The sequence below is a fragment of the Oryzias latipes genome, chromosome 4, assembly GCF_053564925.1.
Source record: "Oryzias latipes strain Hd-rR chromosome 4, Olatipes_Hd-rR_3.1".
NCBI lineage: Eukaryota > Metazoa > Chordata > Actinopteri > Beloniformes > Adrianichthyidae > Oryzias > Oryzias latipes.
In genome coordinates, this window is record NC_136240.1 from 34,431,308 (window position 1) to 34,456,484 (window position 25,177).

Consider the following 25,177-nt stretch of genomic DNA (forward strand, 5'->3'; position numbering starts at 1 on the left):
TTATTTGTAATTTTCTAAGTCGTGCCTGGAATCAGTCAACACGGTTCATTTGTTGAATTGTTGAAGCAGCATTTTTTAAATGCGTTTTTTGAAGGTGATTTCTTCAATTGTTGTGTTCAGATTGTTTCAGGTCTTGACTCCTTGAATTAAAATACGGTTCGCCTGTTTTTGTTCTGAAATTTGGCAAATAGAAAATTACTAATCTTTTTAATCTATAAATACTCCTTTTTTCCTTAATCTTCTTTGAATATTTTGTTGCAGTAGTTTTTTTAATGTTTTATTTTTCCTTTCCTCCTGCTGGTCTGAAGATCGCCTGAGATGCACATTTGAACAGTTTCCCCAAAGACGACTGTCATCTTGTGAGGAAAAAGAGGTGCTAAGTACAAATAGAAGGGACCACATTAGCCCTTGTGCTATCATGTGGGGTCCAGATGACCCGATCTTTACATTGACGTGTTCTCCCTACCATGACAAAGGTGGATAAAGGTGGAAAGATTTCATGTAATCCATGGACACCAGTGAAGATCACAAATCATTGAAGAAAAAAGGTTCAGCGCACTGTCTAGTGGGTCTAGATGACCCAACTCCCAACGTCAACGTGCCTAGGATAGCACAAGGGTTACGGCTGAACGATATGAGGAAAACTTGCGATATTAATGATCAAAATTGCGATGACGCTATAACTTGCGATACATGAACAAATAGCAAAACAACCAAAAACATAATTTCCATTTCACTGCTACAGTTTAATTTAAATAAGAGTTAAAATAACTTAAATTATACTTCAAATGAAACTAGTCTGCATAGGAGGTGAACATCTAATATAAAAGGGCTTCATCTGATTGGTCAAATGCGTAAATGGATTTATTTGATTCACTAAATACTTCAAGGTGCCATAAGTTTGTTTAAGCACATTTCAAGTACCGGTATCCTCTTATTGTGATTTTCGCCATCTTTTGCGATAAGCGTATTGCACAGATAGATATCACCATAACGATAAATTTGCGACTTATTGAGCAGAACTAGACCACATAGATCCCACCAGCTTTGCTATCAATAAAATGTTCGTTTTGTACGGTTCCACCTGACTCAGGCTTTCACAGATAAAAGGGAAATCATTAAAATCCAGAAGGATGAATGTTTCATGAACTTTCTATATGAACCATTCATTTAACATCATAACCACATGTGGTTCAGCCGTGAATTCTGGACTCATTTAATCATCTTTTCTGATCATAATCAATAAGCACCTTATGTTATTATTACTTGAAGTGATTATGTATTTTGTCTTTTTTGGAATCATCTTTGCTATTATTTGGAATATGAACCCTCCTCGCCCCATTCCTTAAGCAATTTACCAAAGTCTATATTTATCCTATTAAATGAGTCATGTAGAATATGTATGGAAGAAAATTATTATATTTATGATGTCATTTACACATGCTTGTATACTTAAAACTATGCATTTCTATTATTTTCCTCTGTAATTTTTATATTACTATTAGTTCATGACTTGTCTTAAGTTAGTTTTATCTATATCTATCATTTTGTGTGTTTTCTTAAGTTTTTGTTTCCTTGAAATGAACCAATTCCCATTTTAAAAACAAATATTCCAATATTTCAGGACTTTACTCTGAAGTCAAAAACTATGACGGCCTGTTTATTTCACATAAACATGTATGTTCTCAGCCCAAATATACTTTCGACTCACAATAGCTAATATAAAGTACTGGCATCCAAGGATCCAGCGTCCATAAAACATAAAGGTTTAGGTGTTTACAGTTTAGATTTGAACCCTTTTAGGAAGTTTTTAGTTGTTTCTTTCCGAAAACACAAACTTATCAAGGAAATGAATCAGAATCATGTTGTGACTGTCTGAAAATACAAACCTGTTGTTTTCTTTTCTTTTTATAAAATGTTCAAGAATTTAATTCCTTCAAACTTTATTAATCAAAACGATTCTAAATGTATTTTAAGATGCTGGCAACCAACCTTACCCACAATGCAGCAAGGAATGACTTTAGAAATAAACCGGTAGTTTCAAACGCATTTATTTCAGTGAATTTAGCAAAAATATTTACACAACAGTGTACATATGTACGAGTCCTTAAGCAGAAGAGCTTTTTGTCTCTGCACAAACGGACCGGAGGAAGTCGCTCGCTCGCTCGCGCCGCCCGTCAAGCCGGTCGTCTCTAGTCCAGCGTGCCTGCAGAGAAAAAAATGATACAGTTACCGGATGCACAAACATGTCAATGAAATGTTCCTGTGCACACGCTGTCAGTAACATGCATGTGCAGAAAGAACGTGGGTTTTTTTACCTTCAAGAAATGCAAACTCGTCTACGGCCTCTATTGCGTTGTCTGCAGGGACAACAAAACAACAACAAACGAATGAAACTCAGGAGGAGAAACCACTGAAGTTTGTCAAATGAAACACAAAAAAGAAACTAAATATGTTTGAATTTTAATGAATTTAATGTTCATTTGTTTATTCTACTGTCCCACTCCGATCATCTGTTGATCCATTTTCAAAACCGTCTTTCAATTATAATGATGCCGTTTTTTGTTTGTTTGTTGTTTCGTGGACATATTTTCTGTAGAGTGGCAGGAGTTCAGTAGAAATTCACCTGCGAGTTGTGGGCGGGGCCTTGGGCCATAGCAACCCATTCCCTAACCGTGTCTGAGAGTTCTCTGTTTACATACTCTCTTACATACAGCCCCTCAACCTAGCATGAGCGGTGCAACAGAAATGGCGAGCGATATTGGAGCCATCCAGAGTTTGGAGCCAGATGTGTTCTGTAGATGTTTGTTACTGACAGTGAAGAAGCGCCGCTCAGTCTTACGCCGCTCTTGTTAGCATGTTCTTTATGTCATGGTTATCTGAACAACTGTTCATATGTTTCACTAATTTGAATAGATTCCTCCTATTTGTCATCAAACTAAATACTTTTACAGTAGTGAAGTTGTAAATATTCAGTCTATACCTGCTATTTATTTTAAGATGAAATGTCTGGTATTTTTTACCGTGTTTTGTTAAATTAATTTCTCCCCAAAGTGCGACTTCTACATAATTATTTCTTCTTTTTTATCATTATTATTTGACTTATACTCTGGTTTGATTTATAGGTTGTTTCTGAATTCCCGCCCTAACCCCTAACTACTAAAAAACTATAGAGCGGCTCTATGTAGTGCCCTGGATTTGAAAAGAAATTCGGAGACCAGGCTCACTGCTTCAAATATCGATTCCACAAAGTTAAAATCTAATTAATATGAGCGTTTTATGACGATTATTTATTATGTCTTCTGAAGATAAAAATGTTGATAGTTTAACAAAAAATACATTTTTTGGCAAAAATCGTTCCGACGCAATGCATTGTGGTCTATATTCGCTGATCTAGTGAGCATTGATGCACGCTGGTTTTTGGCAGAGACTTCTGGGAAATTTCTAGGACTCTGGATTTGGGAGATTGTAGATTCAGACAGCACTACAACATGGCGAATGCGTTATCTGGTGAGTAGGGAAGGAATTTGGACACAACCTACAATTCCAAACTCCAGTGCCCTAGAAACTTCCCAGAAGTCTCTGCGAAAATGATGCTCACTAGTTCGGCAAATATCGAGCACAATGCAGAGATGTGGAGCGTCCTCAGGCCTTACCCAGGTCCTTCCTCTGCAGAGTTTTCCTCTTCCCTTGCTGGGCGTAAACCAGAGCATCTTTGGCGATCATCTCAACGAACAACTCCTGGTAGGAAGAAGAGAGAAACATCACCATCATCATCATCATCATCATCATCACCTCTGACCATCATAGCATCCCATGGTGCCGTGCGGGGCCGAACCTTCTCCTCGCGGAGCGGGCTGCGGGTTCAGGGACTCACCGTGGCTTTGGCGATGATAAACACAGACTCTTGGCTGGCGAGGGACACGTCTGGGTCGGTTTTCATCAGGGCTTTGATGCGAGCCAGCGGGAGTTTGGACAGGCGGCTGCCGCCGGGTGCGGCGGGACCCGTCTGCTGCTGCTGGCCCCCGTCCCCCGCTTCCACTCCGCGGTTCTCCTCCTCACTCCCGCACCTGTCAGACTCCTGCTCCGTAGAGGAGACGAGCGCTGCCATTGAACGGGGAGTTATTTTCCCCCCCACCAAAAAGTGATCAAAAAACAGACGCGCGGATATTTATTAAGCTTTCTAACTTCATGACAAAGATAAAAGTAACAAACGAAGGCGAACAGCAGCGCGCCAGCATGTGCTTCCGGTCTAGTAGAGGCACTGCATCCCTATTGGTCAGTTTCCTTTGGTCCCGCCAACGCTTTCAAGTCAATGATTGGACAGATTGGACAACAAAGCCGTATGATTGGTCAAACGTGACTGCCACTCAAACAATGTTACCGCCCAACTACCGACAACTCAGTGGCTCAGTCAAATGTTTATCAGCTGTAAGACTCTTTCAAATAAATTTGGTGAATATAATTTAATCTTTTCATTAAGATTAGTAGATAAAAGAAAAAAGTGGGTTAAAAATAAATTAACAAAACACCAATAAACAAAATGTCCACAAGGTGGCAGCAAAGTGAAGCTAAATATAAAGCTGTTAAAAGCAACAATCTAAACAAAGAGAAATTTAAAAATTACTCCCGAAACTACCTGACAAAAACGGTTTGAAAATATCTGGTACTCTTTTCTTTTGATTATTATGTATTTTATTTTTTCATTTAATCTGTTTTTATTTAAAGTTTCCTTACTGTACATTGCCCCTAATTTTGCATACCCAATAAAAAAGTTAAAATGTTGCAAAGAAAACGCAAATTAAGTTTTATGAAAACTGTAAATATTTTTCAATTATGTTGTCAGAAGACATTTCTTTAACTTTTTTTTGGTCATTTTATTGAGCATCTATATTTAAACATGTGTTTTTTACTCAAGAAAAGAAAAAAGACTTTATCAGAACTGCTGTGCTGTTGCCTCTAAACTCTTTACCTTTTTTTAAGAGGAAAGTGTTTTGCAATGAAACAGACTGTATTTAGCCATTTTAATTTCAATTGTATAAACATAAAAATGTTGGTTTTCTGTTGCTCAGACACACAAAATACAATTCTGCAGCCTCTTATTTCCTTTAGAATTATTGTGTATAGAATAATGCTTAGGAAATGACAGATAATATGTTCAAATGCCAATATTAGAAACAAGAAACTTTGCAGTTGTTTTTTTTAACTTTGCACTCCGAAGAGCTCCGCCCTGCAGGCTGTTAACGACACTGCATTTGATTGCTATACATGGGGGCTGCAGGTAGATATAACTTCTCCTCAACTTTGGGGTCTAATTTAAAAATATGTTTAAAAATATATATTCGCTTGATTTATTCCTTTTTAATTTTTTTTGTAAAGAAAATAAATGACGAGGACAGAAACCCCTTTTCTCATTTTTCCCATTTTTTAAATTTAAAACCAAAAAAGAAATGTATATAATTTCTTTAAATGATGTAATGTTTTTTTCACATGTTTTTCTTTTGCTGCGGATGTTTTTGTGTTCATGTATTTGACTTTAAAAAAAAAAGAATAGATCCGGTGCTGCCTCATTCTGAGGTCATCTGATTTTATTTCACAGTAAGAAACAGACTTTAGTGCATAAATGTGATCGACTGCGGTTCAGGCATTGAAATGATCATTTCAGCGTTTTCCATGAGGGACAGTTCGTTCCGGAGAACATGATGTGCAGTTCCCTAATACACTGCATTAATAGGATTGTGAGGAGCGATTGAGCCTCTGAAGCTCCTTCACGTTTGGTCACAGTCAGGTATTAGAGCGGCCGCGACGGAGATGAAGGATCCACAAAATCCAGGTAACTTTAAAGCAATTTTATCTACTTTTTTAATTTATTTTTTTAACAGTGAAAAGTGGTTGGATGTGATTCATTACTTGCTTAGAAATTGTTTAAAGGTTGCATTATTTTTCTTATTTGTCATATTTAATAAAAAGCAAAAGTAATTGTAAGAACATCAAATGCTTTTAACTTGCATTTCAACATTAGTTACAAGTTTTTCTTCGATGCTATACAGTCGATGACAACTGCAAATTAGATTAATTTTATAGAAATAACGCTCAGATTTATAAATGGACAGTTTTCAATTCATGCATTTACTTATTCGGTGGATGAGTTTATTGTAAAGTTGAAACAAGTGACATTATTTTATCTGAGTTAAACTTATAGTGAAAACATTTTGTCTATTAAAACTCTCATCCATCCAGGATGGTTCTGAAGTAGAAAAAGACTTCAAAAGGTCGTCTGATTTAAGTTTTTTATCTTCACAGAGAGTCCAGAACGTTTTATTCTTTATTGTGAAATGCAAATATTGAAACATCAGTTATTGCTTTTATTTATTTCCAGGTTTATGGACAAAATGACAGCAGTGCTATACTCATATGCTACTGTATTTATGACTTAAGGGGTTTCTGACTGTGACCTTATTTCAGGTTTTCTCAAGTAATCGTCTGAATGGCTTTCTCCAAACAGAAGTGGCTCACTAATACTCAGACTAAAAGAAGCAAGTAATCCAAGCCATTCCAGGACTTTAGCCAGCCCTGTGCTAAATTTAACCCACATTGCCCTGGAGGTGGCACGCTACCATCACAGTACAGACAGCAGACTTAGTTTGAAACCTGCAAAAAAGCGCTGCTCTGTTATTCTGAAGGTTTTCTGGCACACGAGCAGAGCAGCTTTGACCCTGCAGCCACGGCTCTTTATTTAATCCTGCTGCAATCAGCCGTTTCCTGGAAAACGGCAGGAAACTCGCCGTAAAGTTGGCAAAAAGAGAGAAACTATTGTGCAGGGAGAGAAGAACGAAGGCCCGGAAAGACATAGATCTCAGTCCAAGAATCAGATCTGGAAATAAGGAGCAGAGAAGTTTCCAGCTAATGTTCTGACCCACAAGTCCAGAATGAAGGGATTTTAAATCTTCAAAAAATGGCTTTGGGCTGCTGTGTGGTGTCAGACATTTGACAATTGGGAACAATAAAATGCAGACAGGAATCTCAGGGTGTTTTCTTATTTAACCCCGTAAATCCTCTGGATTAAAGAACGGGGGGGGGGTTAAGATGTTTTTGATAAAATTGCAATCTAATTATTTGTGATATTAATAGTACCAATTAGGATTTGTTAGGTCATTATTCAGTTTTTGCTCACAACAATATTAGTTTGTTAAGGACAAAATCCCCTAATTTACCCACTGTCTCATATTTGATCCACCGTGCTGTGACTTAACTATCAAAAATGAATTATCAACAAATGCAGCTTTCTTTGAATACACCAAGTAGTAATGTAAAACAAATGAATAACAATACATCAGTCATTGTCACCATAAAGTTTTGAAAATAAAACATTTCCCGCAAAAACTCTTTTTGAGATTTCACCTACGACTGTAGAAAAGGACTGGACTGAGCGAGTGTGATATCGCCCATAGAAAGTCACTGCCTTACTTCCGGCTCCAGCCAAACGAAGCCAAATCAGACGCCATTTGTCTGCGGTGCGGACGTCGCCATGCTGGAGCCGGACGACGGTGGTGATTGGTCCAAGTCGGTCTGAGTCGACGTTTCTATGGCAACCGCTGTCTCCAATCAGGAGTGAGAATGTTTGAAGTCCACCACCCTTCCACTGAAGGCGGGCTTGTGAGAATCTCTCAATCAAACGTTCAAGGTGGGGGCCAGCGGGCACCTGAGGCATCTGATTGGTCAGTTCATAACTTGAATATTTGAGATAAGACTAATAGAATTGAATTGAACGACTGAGTAACAGCTGTTTAGTTCTTTGCAGAAGTCTAAGGGATTTTGGCTCCTGGGAGCCAGTAGGTACTTCCTGTTTGGAACGCCAGAAGGGAGGAGTCACTCAGTCCAGTTCTCATATACAGTCAATTGATTTCATTCAATTCAATTTTATTTGTATAGCCAAAAATCACAACAACAGTCGTCTCGATGGGATTCATTCATGAAAGTATTCATTTTGAAATGAACAGAAAAAGCCCTTCTACTGCCCCGAGTGGACTGACTTTGAGTTACAGGGCAGAAAACATTGGACTCAGACAATTTCCAAATTCCCTCCCTACTACCTAACTACTAGAAAAAACATATAGTGCGGGACTTTCTAGTTAACTGGATTCTAAAAGCAATTCGGACACCACTGCTTTTTTTTTAATGGCAAATATGACGTCATCGATTTCTAGAAGTAAAACCTAATAAACATGAACATTTCATGAATCCACTAATGACGAAAACTAGGAGAGTTTCAGAAAAATAAAGTAAAACTCAACTTTTTCACATAAAAAATAATTTAAATTCAATGTATTGTGGTTTATTTTTGCCAATCTAGTGAGGATCGGTGGCCATTTATTGGTGCACACTGGTTTTTTCGCAGAGACTTCTGGGAAAATTCCAGGGCACTCCATTTTGGAACCTTAGATCCCGACAGCAGTACAAAATGGTAGCGAGCAGTGACGGAATTCTAAAGCAACCCAAGTTATGAACAAGTAAATTTTGAAGGAAAGTTTGGATCTTTAATTGGATATTTGGATCCTCCGGCAGCCCCGTGACCCCGAGAGGAACAAAACGGATCAGAGGATGAATGAATATAGGGTTCATTTCAGTCCTCTTTATTATTTTTAATTACAGTTTTTCGAAAGTTTATTAAGAAGTAATACAAAGCAGAAATCTTGTCTTGAATGAGAGTTTTTTGGATATAATTCTACTTTATTTGCAGTTATTAACAAACGCTGTTTTTTTATTTTATTCCTGCAGCTCCTCAGCTGTTTGGTCTGAATTCTCGCCCTCTCTTGTTTTAAAGCTGTCAACGCGCGGTTATGGCCAAAGCACAAAATGTGGAAAAAATCCAAGGATCAGACGGCGAAGGCGGACAAACCTGCCCTGCTTTCTCCCTCTTCTGCCGCCGGTGCCGTCCCACAGCTGACGGAGGCCGAGAGACTGAAGCAGACCCCCCTGGAAAGGGTGATTTACGACATGGCCCACAACGACAGGGTCGTCAACGAGCTGATTCTGGGGCGAAGAGTCAGTTTCTATGAGCTGCGGGGGGAGATCGGTCAGGGTAACTTCTCTACTGTAAAGCTGGGCATCCACGCCTTAACAAAAGGTAAAGGTACCCCTGGTCATTGGTTGCATCCTTATCCTTTTTGTTCTGACTGGCATTCTCATTCTTGCAATTTGTCTTCTGCAGCAGCAATTCTCAGCATCTAACATAAAGAAATGTACCATCTTTCATTTGAAAATGAACGTTTCCATGGAAACGGTGTCTGTGTGTTCTTCACCAATAAGCTTCTGCCCCCGCTCGACCCCTTTCACCTCAGGAGTCTGTTTTAAGTCCGTCACTGACTTTAATCCTCCGTCTTTTTATAGAAAGAGTCGCCGTTAAAATCGTGGACAAGACGCGTCTGGATAAGAAAAGCCAGCCTTTGACCTCCTCCGAGATCAGCTGCATGGAGAAGCTGAGCCATCCCAACATAGTGCGCCTCTACGAGGTGATCGACACCAGCAGGAAGCTGTACCTGGTCATGGAGTACGGCAGCGGCGGAGACCTGTTCTCCAGGATAACCACCAGAGGGAAACTCAACGACCTGGAGGCCAAACTGGTCTTTGCGCAGATCATCTCTGCCATCAAACACATGGTGAGCTTCAGTCACTCTGACTGTAAAGGCCGTGACACACAGCTAGCCACTACGTACATTTTGCGCATTTTTGTTTCCACGTGTGAAATTTTTCGTCTTTCGTGATCCGTAAATGTGTGGCTGTCCACGATTGATCCTTGTATGTCTAATGGACTTTTCAGGCATGTACCACCGATGTATGACTTATTTTAGGCCACGGTCCGGGTGAATACTCGATTCTGATTGGCTGCTGGGTGTGCATTAAAAAGAGATAATCCACAGTGATAACCGCACGCCTCAAAAAGTAGTTCCGGTCACAAAGCTGAAATGTTCTGTATCACTGCGCCGGCTTCTTTAGAACAACCTTTACCGTCATCATCTGGACAAAAACAAGCGGTAAGAGGTTTTTTTCTCTCTGAACTGATGCTTTATTGACACATCGTGATCATCAGCATAGAAATTGATTTCCTTTGCCGCTGAAGTCGAGGTCGGAGCAGTTCCACCGCACTACGTAACGAATAGTCCACTTTTTGTGAAAAAAACAAACCGAAAAAATAACAAGAACAAAGTCCTAGAAACTGGCTGAATATTTATTTCTTTTGTAAGTGACCAAGGTATACGTGGGTTATTGGCCTTCGAAGTATATATAATTATATACGGTATGTATACATCTATGCTGAATAAAGCATCAGATCAGAGAGAAAGTTCTCCTCTTACCGCTTGTTTTTGTCCAGATGATGAAGATAAAGTTTGTTTTAAAGAAGCTGGCGCAGTGATATTGAACTTTTAAGCTATGCTGGAACTAATTTTTTTTAGGCGTGCGGTTATCACTGTGCGTTATCCCCTTTAATGCACACCCAGCAGCCAATCAGAATCGAGTATTTACACAGACTATGGTATGACAGAAATCAGTGCACGACGTGGAAGCCTGAACCGTCTGACGCATTTGTTTTCAAAATTTTTCTTTCTTACTGCGCCTTTGAGCCAAGATTTCACCCTCCACACAGGTTCAAACACACAAAAATTTGCACGGCAAAAGTTTCATTTTGAGCATATTAAACAAATTCCTCCTAAAAATGATGACATCACAGCGGAGAGGAACCGTCAACAAAGGAACGGGGCCAAAGTCTCTAACGGGACTCAAAAACAGAACATTCCACAGTCTATTAACAAAACCACAACACTCGTGTTGGGAACATGAAAAGAAAGCTGGAAGATTATTATGGGATGGCCACAGAACCTAAAGGTTGGCGGGCATTTTGTGGCAAGGAAAACCTTCGTTCGAGTGAGCTTCACAATCCTTTCACACAAATGCTGCCGGGTTAAGTTTACAACTACTACCTAAATTTCATTGACCTTTGACCTTGAATAGGGAGCCATCTTGAGTTTTCAAAAAAAATCACCTTTAGGACCTTCCACAAATGAACCGTCTCCTAGGGGTTTTGATCTATTGCCTCACGACTCTTTGAGCTTCACAGAGAAGCTACTTGGGGAAAAGATGTTGGTTTTTAACATTTTAAAGCGGTGGAAGCAACTTTTGTTTTGCTTTCTGCTGCTCGGCTCTTGTCAGTCATGATTCTAAAAGGACCCTGTTGCATAACGTGGACGAAACACCAGCTGTGCAAGTCTGTGTCAACACTCAAAGTGGGATTTTACTCTTTCCTGGGATTAAACGTCCTCACTTTGCTATTCCTGCTCAAACTTTCCCAAATGTGTCTTTCAGCACGACAGCAACATCGTCCACAGAGACCTCAAGCCGGAGAACATCTTCTACACCACCAGCTACTGCATCAAAGTCGGCGACTTTGGCTTCAGCACGCAGTCCGGCCCCGGCGAGCTCCTCACGCATTTCTGCGGCTCGCCGCCGTATGCCGCTCCTGAACTTTTCAGGCAGAAGGGATACGTGGGATTTTACGCAGACATCTGGGCTTTGGGGGTTCTGTTGTACTTCATGGTCACAGCGACGTTGCCCTTTTTCGGGGAGAACCTGGGGAGGCTGAAGCGCTGCATCCTGCAGGGAGCTTACAGCATCCCAGCTTATGTGCCTGAGCCGTGCCAGCTGGTCATCAAGGGCATGCTGCGGATCGTGCCAGCCGACCGCTGCACCGTCCCACAGATCACAGACAGCACTTGGTTAAAGGGGATCGACTACCCCGGCCCGTACCAGCTTCTGCCGGGGTCGCCGTCGCATTTCGCTCAGCCTGGCAGGGTCCTGAGTCCTGAGGAGCAAGAAGTGAAAAACCTGATGTCAACTTTGGGTATTTTGGCAGTGAATCTCCAGAATAATCAATGCTTAGACTGCAGAAGCCCGCTTACGGGAACGTACCGGATCCTGTTGCACCGGGCTCAGAAGAGGAGGTCGGTCCAGGCCGTGGGATACTCGGTGCTTCACCCCGAGGAGTACGAGAGTCCCAGCAAGTGGTGTGAAGCATCAGTCGACCGAAGTCTTCCCACTGCTGTGTGTGCTATACTATGATGAGGAAACACTACGGTGGCCCTGAAGGTCAAATCATTTAATGGGAAAACCAATTAAAGACCGGAACAACGAATAAAAAAGCAAAACAACGAACAATAAAACGTTACATTTTCACAATCACGACAAAATTCCAGAAACCAAAATACAAAAAGTTAACATTTTGGGAAGCAAAACTATTTTACAGAAATCAATGAAAGATTAAAAATGAAACAGAATAAGAAACAGGAAAAGTAAGTATTATGGGATGTCATTGATTGGATGATGATGTTTAAGTTTTGAAGAAAGTTGAAAGGTGAATTAACGTCATCATCCAATCAGTGATAACCCTTAATACCTGTTTTTTCCACTTTCACTTTCGTTTTTTTCCTTTATTTGGAATTACATTTTGGTTTTGGGAATTTTGTTTTGATTTCTAAAATTTGAATACTATTTTAATTATGTGTTAATTATTGTTTTCCTGTTTCTCTTTCTTTATTATAGTATCTTCCACCATTTAATATTTTCCAGGATTTCTGCCTCCATTGAAATCCATGGGGAATCCTTGGAGCAGAAGCTCGCTGGTTCGATACCCGGCTCTGGCATTTTTCACAAATATTTCTGTTCTGTTATTGTCAACTTTGATCATTTCTTTCTTCTTTTTTTTTGTGCTAATTGTTACCATTTAAGTTTTATTCTTATTCAGAAATACAGCATCCAACCCTGCCTTTTCTTCTGGAAATGCAGTTCCTTCTAGTTTGCTTCGCTTTTATAAATTGTCATTGTGATTCTATGATATTTTTTTACATTGATTGATTTGATTTGGACTTCAGGGCCAGTGTAAAAAACGGCTACAAAGAAAACCCATCTCACGCCCGCGTCCCCATGCGTGTTAGTCATTTAGGACACGTGGAGGATGAGGCCTCTCCAGTAACTAGCTCTGTCATGTGGTTACATCACGGCAAACGTCTTAATGACGCATCATTTAATCAATCTGTAAATGGGCATCAGCATCCTCCAATCCCACATCAAGCTCCTGAAATAATCCGAGTCTTTAATCCCAACAAACGGAGAACATGCTTCAGTATACGTCAACTGGAATATACTATAAACCCAACAACGGCTCTCTCTTCAATCTGTTTTGGCGGGTTTGAATCTAAAGAACAAAGGTCGGATGCTTGAAAAGTGGCGATGAGTTTTTTTTATGCGACAGAAATAACTGGAATGCTCATTTCTGTTCTGCTTCCTTTCACTCTAACTATGTCCGATAAATATGGTTTGTTTTCGTGCTCAAGTGATGAATGCTTCATGATTGTTGGCCTCAACCTCACGCCAAGCTGGATTACAATCATGGTCCCAACATGGTCAGGCTTTCAAAAAAGAAATAAAAAAATGTATGTGTGCAGCGGTAGCTGGACATTCTTCTGCAGGCGAGGGAGGGGGGGTGGTTATTTTTGGACATGAAATGCTTCCTTGTTTGTTTGTAATCCTTGGAGATTAATATAACTTTGATTTATTGGCTGGTTCTCTGAAGCTCATTTGGAGGAATGTCAAGCGTTTTCTCGTTAATGAGCTGTTCTGTGAGTTCAGATGATAACGCAGAACTTGTCTTTCCTCTAAATTGAAGATCAGTTTTCAGAATGCTTCTTCTTTGGTTCTCATGCAGTTTGGATTTGTTCTTGATAGTTCTGCAGACATCGCTCGGTCCCTGTTATCTTCAAGTCCCCTGGTATCCTTCCTTCTTTTTATTATCCTTCTTGTTTATTCATTTAGGTGACTGGCTCCACGACAAGAACAGAATTTTGCAATATTGCTGTGGAACCTCAACCGGCGGCCTGTTCACACAGGAACTTGTACACTTTGTGTTTTGGCAAGACCAAACATGAATGACATTATCTACGCATGAAAAAGTGCCAAAAAAAAGAAGAAAAAAAGCAGAAAAAACGGTTTGCTGCTCACTTAGGAAACTGGTTTTTGCTTCAAAGTTTTCTTTCACATGGGAAATAGTTAACACCAGTCAATAAAGTCCTTAAAGCGTTCTGTGTGCATCTTGACAGCAGAGATTGAGATGTTCACAGCAGAGGTTTGCAAATAAAACATGCTCGTCATCTGTTTGGTGTGCGCTCTGAGGTCTGAGCGCCAAACATCTGGAGCGGCTTTCAGAAATGTAAAAACTTGGTCAAAAATCCAAAATCCACAAACAAAAACGCATTTGGACCACAGACTCAGGGTTTTCTCACGAAAGTAATTCAGGTCTCTGGGGGAAAATATTTTGACAAACTTAAACAACTTCGGAAGTTTCATTAAAATTGAATGACCCAGTTTCTCAAAAGTACATCTTTAAGCTGATTGTGCAGCGCATGAACTGTGTTTTCATTCTTCAAGTCCAGCCATCTAGTTTGAAATCCTCATTTTTCCATCATAATAAGATTATCACAGGGACATCTTTAAAACCATATGCAAAAAAGGAGGAAGCCTAAAGAAGGAAAAGAACAATAATCTTAAGAAAATGACTAGAAAGAAGTAAAATTATCCATCTGTGCAGCAGGATATGTTTACTTAACAAGAAATATTAAAACAAGAAATCAAAATCTAAATTTTGCATTGAAAAGCGGAAAATATTCCAAAAAAGTTCATTGTTAAATTGAATTTCTAAAAATTACATTCTATTATCTCGATAATCAGTATTTCTTTTATTAGTTCTAAGAAAAGAGTTTTTAATTTTCACGTTTTTGATGTACCTCATTGTAGTTCATTTTGATTACAGTGAGAAAAAACTTGTGTAACAGGTGGAGATGGCTCATTTCAGAACAAAATGTGAACAAAAAGAGAATCTTAGTACAAATCGGCCCTTCTTAACAAATCATCATAAATTTAAAACTAGCACTTATTCACAGAAAAAAAAACTAAATTTTTGTTTTACATAATAATGACAATGAATGCCAGTCAAACATTAATTGAACATCCTTAAAATTACAGTTTTTTTAGCGTAAAAGGGCCTATCTCATGCAAAATCAACTTTTTAAGCTTTTAAGGGTATTTTATTCTTCAGGAAAAGAAACCCTGAGGTGGTATTTTGATCCGTTCACACATTTCTGAGTATTCCTCTAAAAACCTGCTCTCTGAGCTCCAGCCCCTCCCAGCCTACGAAAACAAGCAGGTTCTCAGATTGTGACATCACAAAGTGAGGACCCGCCCCTTTCCTAGAAGAGTCTGTGCTGTCAGCCCCGCCCCCAGGCTAACACACACACCCACTTTCTCCGTGGAGCTAGCGGCCTCAGAGATCGAGTCCTCTTGCTTCCAATTAGGAGAAGAACTCAGGAAAATAACAAATATTTTAAAAAAAACATTGTTCTTTTGTGTGCCAAAGGTAATATACCATCATGTACATGGGTGTTTGCTATATAAGGCTTAAGAAAAATAGGATATAGACCCTTTAAATCAAGTTTTTTCTACTGTGAAAAGTATGGAGCAAAATTATTTTTACTTATTTTACTGGTAATTTCCTCATTTCTAGATCTCGGATCTTAATGAGACAAAAAAGTTACTGTGCTGATTTTGAGAAGAACCCTGGAAATGTGTAGAGCAAAGAGAAGTTCAAACAACTTTAAACGTAGAATATCTTTTAAAATCATTTAAAAACAAGGTTTTAAATCTTTGTAATGATCAAACCACTTTAGAAAGCACACCTGTCCACTTTCATGGACATTTCTAACCAGCCAATCACATGGCAGTACCTAGACCTGGTCCAGACGATCTGCTACAGGTTACAGTGAGCATCAGAATGAAGAAGAACGGTGACTGAAGTGACTTTGAACGTGGTTGTTGGTGCCAGACAGGCTGGTATGAAGATTTCAGAAACTGCTACTAGGATTTTCACCCACCACCATCTCTAGGGTTTACAGAGAATGATCAGAAAAAGAGGAAATATCCAGTGAGCAGCAGTTCTGTGGACAGAAATGTCTCGTTGATGCCAGAGTTCAGAGGAGAACGACCAGACTGGTTCCAGATGATAGAAAGACAGGAACTCAAAGAACCACTGATTCCAACCGAGGTCTGCAGAAGAGCATCTCTGAACACACAACATGTCCAACCTGGAGGCAGATGGACTACAGCAGCAGAAGATCACACTGGGTACCACTGAGGCTACGATTCCCACAGACTCACCAAAACTGGACCATAGAAGATGGAAACACGTTGTCTGTTCTGATGAGTCTCCATTTCTGCTGCCACATTCAGATGGTAGGGTCAGAATTTGGCGTCAACAACATGAAAGCATGGATCCATCCTGCCTTGTATCAACGGTTCAGACTGGTGGTGGTGGTGTCATGGTGTGGGGCATGGTTCCAATGCCACAGCCTACCTGAGTATTGTTGCTGACCATATCCATCCCTTTCTGACCACAGTGGACCATCTTCTGATGCTACTTCCAGCAGGATAAGGCTCCAAGTCATAAAGCTGGAATCATCTCAGACTGGTTTCTGGAACATGACCATGAGTTCTCTGGACTCAAACGGCCTCCACAGTCACCAGAACCCAATGGAGAACCTTTGGGATATGGTGGAACGGGAGATCGGCATCATGAATGTTCAGCAGACAAACCTGCAGCAACTGTGTGTTGCTGTCATGTCAACATGGACCAAACTCTCTGAGGAATGTTTCCAGAACCTTGTTGAATCTATGGCACCAAGGGTTAAAGCAGTTCTGAAGACAAAAGGAGGTCAAACCAGGTACTAGTGAGGTGGACCCATAAAGTGAGTGTAGTTTGCAGTTAAGGCTCATTCCTGAGGACAACTTCAGATCTCCTGCTGGCTCATCAAACACATTTTTGGGCTTGAAAAACTCTGTAAATGTAAATTTGTGTAAGAGCAGTTTATGGTCTTCCTGATTACTTACACCTCGTAACCCTTCGTGGAGATTTATCTTTAAATAGTGAATGAGGAGTGAGTCACACATGTCCCTTTCTTTACATCAATCAGAGCATGACTGGTTGCTTATTCTACTGTTGTGCAATCTGAGACCGTGCCTGGAGCTGTTGTCTAATTTAATGCCTTTGAAGGCTGAAAAAAACCAAACCAAAATATTTGTCTTGCAGAGCAGATCTACAGCAAGATCGGACGTGCCTCTGCGATTGATTCTCCTAAAAGGAAAGATAAACGGCTTTCTGTTCTTTGGCTTGGCAGCAAACGGACAGGCAGGTCTCATCCAAAAAAAAAAATCATAAAAACTTTTACTCACTTTGTCAAAGGTGAGACGGAGGGAAAGAACTGGAGAGCTGTAAGATAAATCTCCTTTTAGTAACGCTTTCAGAGTTTGAAAACCTTTATAATCCCAAATGTAACGGCGAGCAGACGAGTTCAGGATGAAAACTCTGCTTCATTGTTTCTAGCCCAGTTTTCTGTTATTCCAACTTCAACCATTTTTGTTTAACCAGATTACTCATTCGGTTAAGTATGTGACTTTGTTTGAAACCCTTGACTGACTCCAGAGGATGCATCAAACTAAAATCTCATCAGATCTCTGAATCTCAGGTGAATCTTTCAGCAGGTACTTCCATGTTTTCCACTTCTTTTTATGAATGGCAGCATTGCTTCAGATGAACCTAGTGAATCTGCACCTCATTACCCCCCTAAAAATAAAAAAACTGCTGTTAATAATAATAATAATAATAATAATAATAATAATAATAATAATTGACAACAGATTTCACCATATAAAACTTGTTCTATTACCCAAATTGTAAAATAAAACAACATAAATAAAACTGTAGATGATGGTGAAACCTGGAAAAATCCTAAATTGATTTGATTTGATTTGAAATGGTTTATTTCAAGCAATCAAGGAATAATGCACAAAACTAAACAATAAGCATTCATACATTCATACAAAGACGTATTAAATTTAGGATAATTAGATAAAATATCAAAGATTGAACTTCTATAATCCCACCCCTATTCTACCGTAACCATTTTATGACATAAAGTATCATTATCCGGTTCATAACTTTACATCTGATATCAATGCCTTACCAACACAGTTTCAGGTAAAATCTTTGAGAGAGCAGCCGGCGGCCAAAGCGTGTCCGTTCGTTAATCCAGAACCGGAAGTCTTGCTCCACAATCCCAAGGATGCTGTTGCCGGTGTCTGTAAATGTACCTCTCTGCGCATGCACAGACCAAAAACATGTCATCGCTGTCAGTTTGGGCGGACTGCCCATACATATGTACTACCTCTATACATTAGATTAGATTGGATTAGATAACTCTATTTATCCCATGATGGGGAAATTTACTTATCTGCTGCAGCAAAAATGACATTCACCAAAAGATAAAGTGACCTCCAGTGTATTTACAGAACAACAGAACCATAATAAATAAAAGAGAAGAACATCTGCAAAAAACCTGTTATTTACGACAAAGTAAATTAAATTCAAACAAAATATAAAAAAGTAGAAAATACACGCCAAAAAACAACCGTTAAGGAACAGAAAAACAACTGAAAACAACAGTAAATAAATACATGAGTGAATGAAAAACAGCCGTGGGTCCGTAGAGTGTCACTTTAACGTACAGTTTGATGGCTGTGGGGGGGGATGACCTGCAGCAGCTCCTTCTTGCACTGTGGGGGTAACAGCCTGGTGCTGAAGGAGCTGGTCAGCACCTCTACAGTTTGGTGCCGGGGGCGGGAGGGGGTATCCATGATGGATCCTAGCTCTATAACCTTGGGATGACTACATATGCCCTTTAAATCAAATAGGTTACATTTAATTGTATTCTAATTGCAACTGCAGCGTTTCCCATTATTCGTGGAGGTTAAGGAGCGGAAACACCCGCGAAAACCCAGAATCTGCGAATACGGAGAACCACTCCACACTCCTGCGGCCGAAGTATGTCCGTCATCAATCTTTACTTATCAAAAACCCCTCTGACACATTTCTGGCGCTTTCTAAAAAGACATTGGAATATTTTTTTTTCAGAGCAATAGACTGTACCGTACTTTACCAGGAGCCCGTGATTCCTCCTTCATCAGTTGAGCGCCATTTGAGCATCGGGCACGGCGTGTCAGCCCGGCAGCATCGCTTCTTCCAGAAGAAGCCGGTTTCGATCATATCAAACACCTGCTCCAGATCATAATTAGTCTCTGCGACGATCTTTCTCAGCGTTTCAGGATATTTTCTCCGTACAGGAGCACAAACCTCGGTCACAGCGATTCAGGAACCGGTGAAACCAGCTGTTGTTCGCTGTTAAATAAGGTAAGTGGTTTTCACGCCGTGACATAACTCTGCGGCTGATCCGTGCCTAGTGTCTCTCTGTCCGCACGGTGAATGTTTTTAAAATCGTAACTCTTTAGTGTTTTTGCTGTTGACATAAATCCATAAGATTCAGACGCAGAGAAAACCTTTCCACACTGTACGCTGTTGAATGTCAGCACAAAGCTGCTTTTCACCAAGTCTGAATCAGTTGGAATTACGTGAATTGATTCAATGTGTGAAGAGTCACGGAGGGTCAAACGCGTCGGTAAACACAAAAGTTTTTGGCTTGAGTCACATGGGCCCCTATGAGGAGTTGACCCGTCTGTTTTTTTGAGCGGCCAGGGCCCGTGGACGGTCGTAGAGAAGAGCGGCTGCATCTTAAAGGGAGCGCAGGTGTGTTTTGCAGTTCCTATGAGACCCGTGTGGCCACCTTAAAGACATCATAAAATGGTACGTGTCATTGTCACGTGTGTGGTAAGTGTATCATGAATTATTTGAAAGACAAATATAAGTTACACACACGTAACCTTAAAGGGTTGGGTTAGTGTGTGTACGGTGCCTTTACGCCACACTCTAGTCATTATTAAGATGCGAGTACTAATGCCTTTCTAACCGCATGTGATTGCTGCTGCATGTGATACTTAACCCTTGTGCTATCCTAGGCACTTTAACGTTGGGAGTTGGGTCATCTAGACCCACTAGACAGTGCTCTGAACCTTTTTTCTTCAATGATTTGTGATCTTCACTGGTGTCCATGGATTACATGCAATCCTCCCCACCTTTATCCACCTTTGTCATGGTAGGGAGAACACGCCAATGTAAGGGGGGGGGGGGGGTCATCTGGGCCCCATAGGATAGCACAAGGGTTAAGTGCCCTGTAGGACACCGTAGGATGTCCCCACATACTCGGATTGTCTAATTTCCTCATTTCTATCAGTCAGGCAGCACACAAGAAACGTTCACTCATCACATGACCAGCACTAACGAGCTCCACACGACACGCCTGCGCCTCACCTACCTCCCCCTTATTTACCCATCTTTCACCTGCACACAATCCGTATCGACGCGTAAGGGCAGTTATTACTAGAGCTAAAGCTCTGGATTACCTGGGCGGTGATACACCTGAAATGTTCGCACTTTTACCTGCAAGTGAATCCTGATGTAGTCTGGCAACAAGGTGGCACAAACTGCAGACCACAGAAAAGGGTTACTGTGATGAAGGGGTCAGAACAGGACAGTCATAGAATTGTCAGGACTAATCTTCTCTCTATTATTTTACCCCCAAATGAAAGCAATTAACGTTTCCCAGGAGTTTGCTCAGCTCATTGTGAGAGCAAACCAAATGCAAGTGTTTGTGGTTGCTAGGTTGATGCTCACACAGTTCTGAGGATTCTGTTGAAATGAGCAGGGAAGGTAAATTAATGTTACCCCTTTCATGTGGTTTTGTTTACACTCATTCAATGCGCTCTCAGAAGAAAAAAACAAAGACTGAGGCGGACAAAGAACGCCTGGAAGAATCCAAATACTGCTGACTCTTGTGCACTTTTGCCTGGAAACAAAAGCATGGGAGGGATAATGATCCTTTGGAGATCACATATGTGCCTGTACCACCACCCTGCCTCACTCACTCACTTATGCCAGTTCTGCACTGAGACCCTCACCTTCAAAATTGACCAGAGTTCAGGTGACGATCTAAATTACCAAGCCCTGGAGGCAACCTGACAGCGTGACGAGCTCCACTTGAGTCTTCGCGAGCAAATTCACGTGACAGCATCCTAAGAAACTGCATTTTTACCTCAAAACGTCATGTGCAAACCTTTTTTTATTTTTGGGAATACATGATAGTTTTGATCAAAAACTGATTTTTATCTGAACAAATTGCTAACTTGACCATGTGCCAGGTATGTACCACTGAGATGTGACTTCGGAAGCGGCCCCCTCTGTTGTTTTCCATGCACTCTTGCATTTGGTCAAAACAAACACGGAGTAAGTAAGTGTTGTTGAGACTGCCGCTGCAGCAGCACTGGAGTTTATGCAACTGAGCCCGTAGACCACCATGCAGCAACTGGTAGCTTATAAAAGGGATTGCACAATCGCTCGGCATCCAGATGTCCTGAACACTTTTAAGGTGAAACATCATGGAAAACAAAAGGCACCACCAGATCCAAGACTTCCAGGTTCTCCTAAACCCTTTTTTTATTGACTTCTGGCTGCTTTTAAGTAAAATGATTGCAGTTGGAGGAGTATTTAGACCGCACACTGACAGAATTAGTAACAAAACAAAGGTTTTTTTTTGTAGAAGTTCTCAGATGGTTCTGGTTGGACACGCTGACATGAGTAAAGGTTCACGAAAACATCTTTTCTAAAACTTTAGTTTGTCATTAGGGGTTTGTGCATTGCTGTAGTAAAGAAGAAAATATTCCACTCTTTACCTAAAGTTTTTGAGTCAAAGTCAAAGCAATTGAGCCTTCGAATGACTTTTCCCAAATGAATTCATCTTAGTGTTTTTTTTAATCAAAACCAGCTCTAGAAATAAATCATCATTCTGTAAAAAGGTGGTTGTCAGTATTTGGTTTCATTGAAAGACGGATCACAATCTTTTCACTCCATCAGTGTCAAACGGGAACAGAGAGGGCCCAAAGTGGCCCTTTAATATCCCTTTTTTGGCCTTTTCTCTGCGCAATCTCAGGCTTTCCGAGAAGGCTTTAAAATGTGTTTGTTCAGAGGAAGAAGACTTTGAAAAAAAAACCTGTTTCAACCCCCGTAAAGAACATGTAATCCTGTGGGTGAAAGGGAGTCTCAACTGGATGAAAAACGGAAAACAGGTCTGAGTTCAAACTGTGAGCAGATGTAGTCTTGAATTTATTAAAAAACAAACACTTGTGAATGTGTGTTCAATTAGACAGGAATTATTAGGAGTCTCATTAATTTTCCGATCTGCATCATGATTCCCTCATAAAAGGGTGTTTCATCAGAAAATGGCAGATGTGGTCCGTCAAATCAGAGTTCCAAACATCCAAGAAAAAGTGAAGTGGACTTTTAAGATCTGTAATAAAATGAATGTCGGGGTTCAAACCTGTTCAATTTTGGGAGTGATGTTGGCAATAATGGAGAGCAAGACAAGAAAAAGACAACCATCTAAACCTCTGACTTTTGGATTGTACCCATGGACTGTAAATGGTAACTGGAATGAGTGACTCCTCCCCCCTGGCGTTCCAAACAGGAAGTACCTGCTGGCTCCAAGAAGCCAAAATTCCATAAACCTTTATAAAGAAATAAACAGCTAGCTCTGCTTCCTTTTATTAAACATGTTCTTGATAATCCTCTTTTTTCAATATATATTTGTGATGAAAGTTATTCTCGTTATAAATATACTGAGCTTGTTTTTAGGTGGTACGGGTGTGGACGTACAACCAGCTCACTCCTGATTGGTGAGAGAGATTACCATAGAAACGTTGACTCAGACCAATCACTGCCTACTGACGATTTCTGGTTCCGACATGGCAACATTGGTATAGTGGAAAAAATGGCAACTGAATTGACTTTGGTTGGAGCCAGAAGTGAACCATTTTCTATGGGTTATGTCTCACTCACTCAGTCCAGTCCCATGGACTGTATATGAGAACTGGAGTGAGTGACCCCTCCCCCCTTGTGTTCTAACAGGAAGTACTTACAGGTTCCAAGAAACCAAAATCCTACAGACTTCAATTGAGAGAAAAAATCATTCTTTCTCTTTTTAAACTTTCTCAAATCTTTTTTTTTCATGATATTTTTTTTTAGTGCAAATTAATTTACTTATAAACTGACCAATCAGATGCCTCAACTAAAGAATGTGTTTTCATGTCGAACGTTTGTTTGATTGACAGATTTCAGTGGTAAGATTTTTGGACTTCCAACAAGCCTCACTCCCAAATGGTGAGAGTGGTTGCCATAGAAACGTGGACTCAGACCCATTCGGACCAATCACTGCTTACCGACGATTGCCTGTGCCATCACAGCGGCATCCATATCGTGAAAAAAGAGGGTGACTGAATTGACTTTAATTGGTTGGAGCCGGAAATAAACCATTTTCTATGTGTGTCGTCTCACTCCAGGTCTCTCATACAGTCAATGGTAGTACCTGTACCACCCCTACACCACAGATTTTCAAGAGGACCTGCTGCAGACAACAATGGCGCCCAGAGATCATTAGCCGGAACCTACAAGTCCAGAACTAGAAGTTTTACAAATCTGAACATTTTTCTTAATATCCTTTTTGAAAGAAATAAAGCGATCGTCGTTTTTTTGTTTCACCATAAGCTCATCTCGCACACAGATGTTTTTTTTTTCCACTTTAAAAAGTCAGAATAAAAGGTACAATTCTGAAACGTAGTGGTATTTCCGCTTCCGGCTAATGATGTCGGGGCGCCATCTGGTCTCTCCCAGGTCCCCCTCCAAATTTTTACGCTTTTTCCCAAGCAGCTGACCTGCAGCTGCATTCATCTTTTTTTTTCTCTCCTCAAAATACGCAGAGCTCATCATGTTTACGCCCTTTCTGTGAGCCGAGACCCTCGCCTCCAGGAGGACCAGTGTTCCTTTGTTTGTGTCATGGTTTGGGTTTTTTGCCTCAGTTGTTTAATCCATTTTTTTTCTGTCATGTTTGAGTTCTGTTTCCTGTTTTATTTTGAAATGTTTCCTGCATGTCATGGTTTTGAGTAGGGCTGCAAGATGTGAGGAAAACTCGCAATATGCGATATTAGTGATCGATATTGCGACGACGGTATAACTTGCGATAAATTTACAAATACAAAAACTACAAAAACATTTCCTTTTCACTGCAAAAGCTGAATTTAAATAAGAGTCAAAATACCTTAAATTATTCTCCAAATGACCCTCGTCTAATTAAGAGGGCAACATCTAACGTGAGGGCTCCATCTGATTGGTCAAATGCATAAAGGGATTTATTCCATTCATGAAATAGTTCAAGCTGCCATATGATTGTTTTAGCACATTTAAGGTTTACCATTTATTGTGATTTTTACTGACTATGGACATTGCAATAAGGATACATTTACGATTCATTGTGCAGGCCTAGTTTTGAGTTTTACTTCCCTGGTCCCAATCTCTCCTGCTGGTTTCCACCTGTGTCTTGTCAGTTCTGTTTGTATTTAAGTCTTGTCTCTGCCTTTCTCTTGTGCTGGTCCACACCGTCATTTCCTGTTTACCACAGTGAGTTTCGTTTTGTGTTCCCTGCTTGGCAGCGCTTTCTGGTTGATATTAAAACCCTCGCCTTGGAACCACCTGCCTCCCGTCTCTGCATTTTGGGTCCTTCATGCTCATCAGTTTGATCCAAATGCAACCTGCCAGTGTCCGAAATTCAGTTTCCCTTTGAGAGCGGCATGTGTGAAAGCGAACCTGATGCCAAACTAAGGTGTGGATTATGGATTTGAAACGGATCCGGTCCGAGGGTGAAAGAACCCGCCTGAATCTTCAGAGTTTTGAAAATACGAATGTCCCGCCAGAAACCATCTGATGGAGTTTAAACGACAGGCGGGAAAAGGTTTTTAATCACCCTGCATTTGGACCGAGACCCCCAAAAAATATGCTTTTCTTTTAAGTCTGACATGAACCCTGAGCCAAGAAAAACTGGCTTAGTGTGCCGCAGAACAATTACCTTAAGAGGCTAGTTTTGTGGTGCTGACAGATGGATGATGCAGGCGATAAACGGGTGACTTGACTGCCAAAAAAGATAGTGAGAAAGAGTATCAGACCAAACCTACATCTGCTTTTTTTCACCTGAATCAACAAAACTTTTGTCTTGGAAAGAAAGAAAGAAAAAAACATCCAAGTTGCAGC

General features: G+C 40.4%; 2 protein-coding genes across 2 annotated transcripts; one reads left to right on the plus strand and one right to left on the minus strand.

The window, feature by feature from the left end:
• Positions 1 to 2,035: 2,035 nt before the first annotated feature.
• Positions 2,036 to 4,277, minus strand: pole4 (polymerase (DNA-directed), epsilon 4, accessory subunit). The gene is made up of 4 exons (XM_004068363.5): positions 3,878 to 4,277; positions 3,657 to 3,741; positions 2,319 to 2,360; positions 2,036 to 2,206 (listed from the first exon to the last, which is right to left on the minus strand). Exons 1-4 carry the CDS (start codon positions 4,109 to 4,111, stop codon positions 2,193 to 2,195), a joined length of 375 nt encoding a protein of 124 aa, XP_004068411.1. The 5' UTR covers positions 4,112 to 4,277; the 3' UTR covers positions 2,036 to 2,192.
• A 1,397-nt stretch (positions 4,278 to 5,674) lies between these two features.
• On the plus strand, positions 5,675 to 14,128 carry LOC101159907 (serine/threonine-protein kinase NIM1). The gene is made up of 4 exons (XM_004068436.5): positions 5,675 to 5,833; positions 8,825 to 9,127; positions 9,391 to 9,659; positions 11,362 to 14,128. The coding sequence occupies exons 1-4, from the start codon at positions 5,812 to 5,814 to the stop codon at positions 12,112 to 12,114; spliced, it is 1,347 nt and encodes a 448-aa protein (XP_004068484.2). The 5' UTR covers positions 5,675 to 5,811; the 3' UTR covers positions 12,115 to 14,128.
• The last annotated feature ends 11,049 nt before the right edge of the window (positions 14,129 to 25,177 follow it).

What these genes read in the sequence shown, in the direction of transcription:
- LOC101159907 (XM_004068436.5), top strand. Translation starts at nt 5,812, where the DNA reads ATGAAGGATCCACAAAATCCAG. An exon ending in GAAGGATCCACAAAATCCAG is followed by an intron (nt 5,834 to 8,824) that starts GTAACTTTAAAG and finishes CTTGTTTTAAAG; the next exon opens with CTGTCAACGCGCGGTTATGG. An exon ending in CATCCACGCCTTAACAAAAG is followed by an intron (nt 9,128 to 9,390) that starts GTAAAGGTACCC and finishes GTCTTTTTATAG; the next exon opens with AAAGAGTCGCCGTTAAAATC.
- pole4 (XM_004068363.5), bottom strand. Translation starts at nt 4,111, where the DNA reads ATGGCAGCGCTCGTCTCCTCTACGGAGCAGGAGTCTGACAGGTGCGGG. An exon ending in TTATCATCGCCAAAGCCACG is followed by an intron (nt 3,742 to 3,877) that starts GTGAGTCCCTGA and finishes TCTTCCTACCAG; the next exon opens with GAGTTGTTCGTTGAGATGAT. An exon ending in TCTGCAGAGGAAGGACCTGG is followed by an intron (nt 2,361 to 3,656) that starts GTAAGGCCTGAG and finishes TTGTCCCTGCAG; the next exon opens with ACAACGCAATAGAGGCCGTA.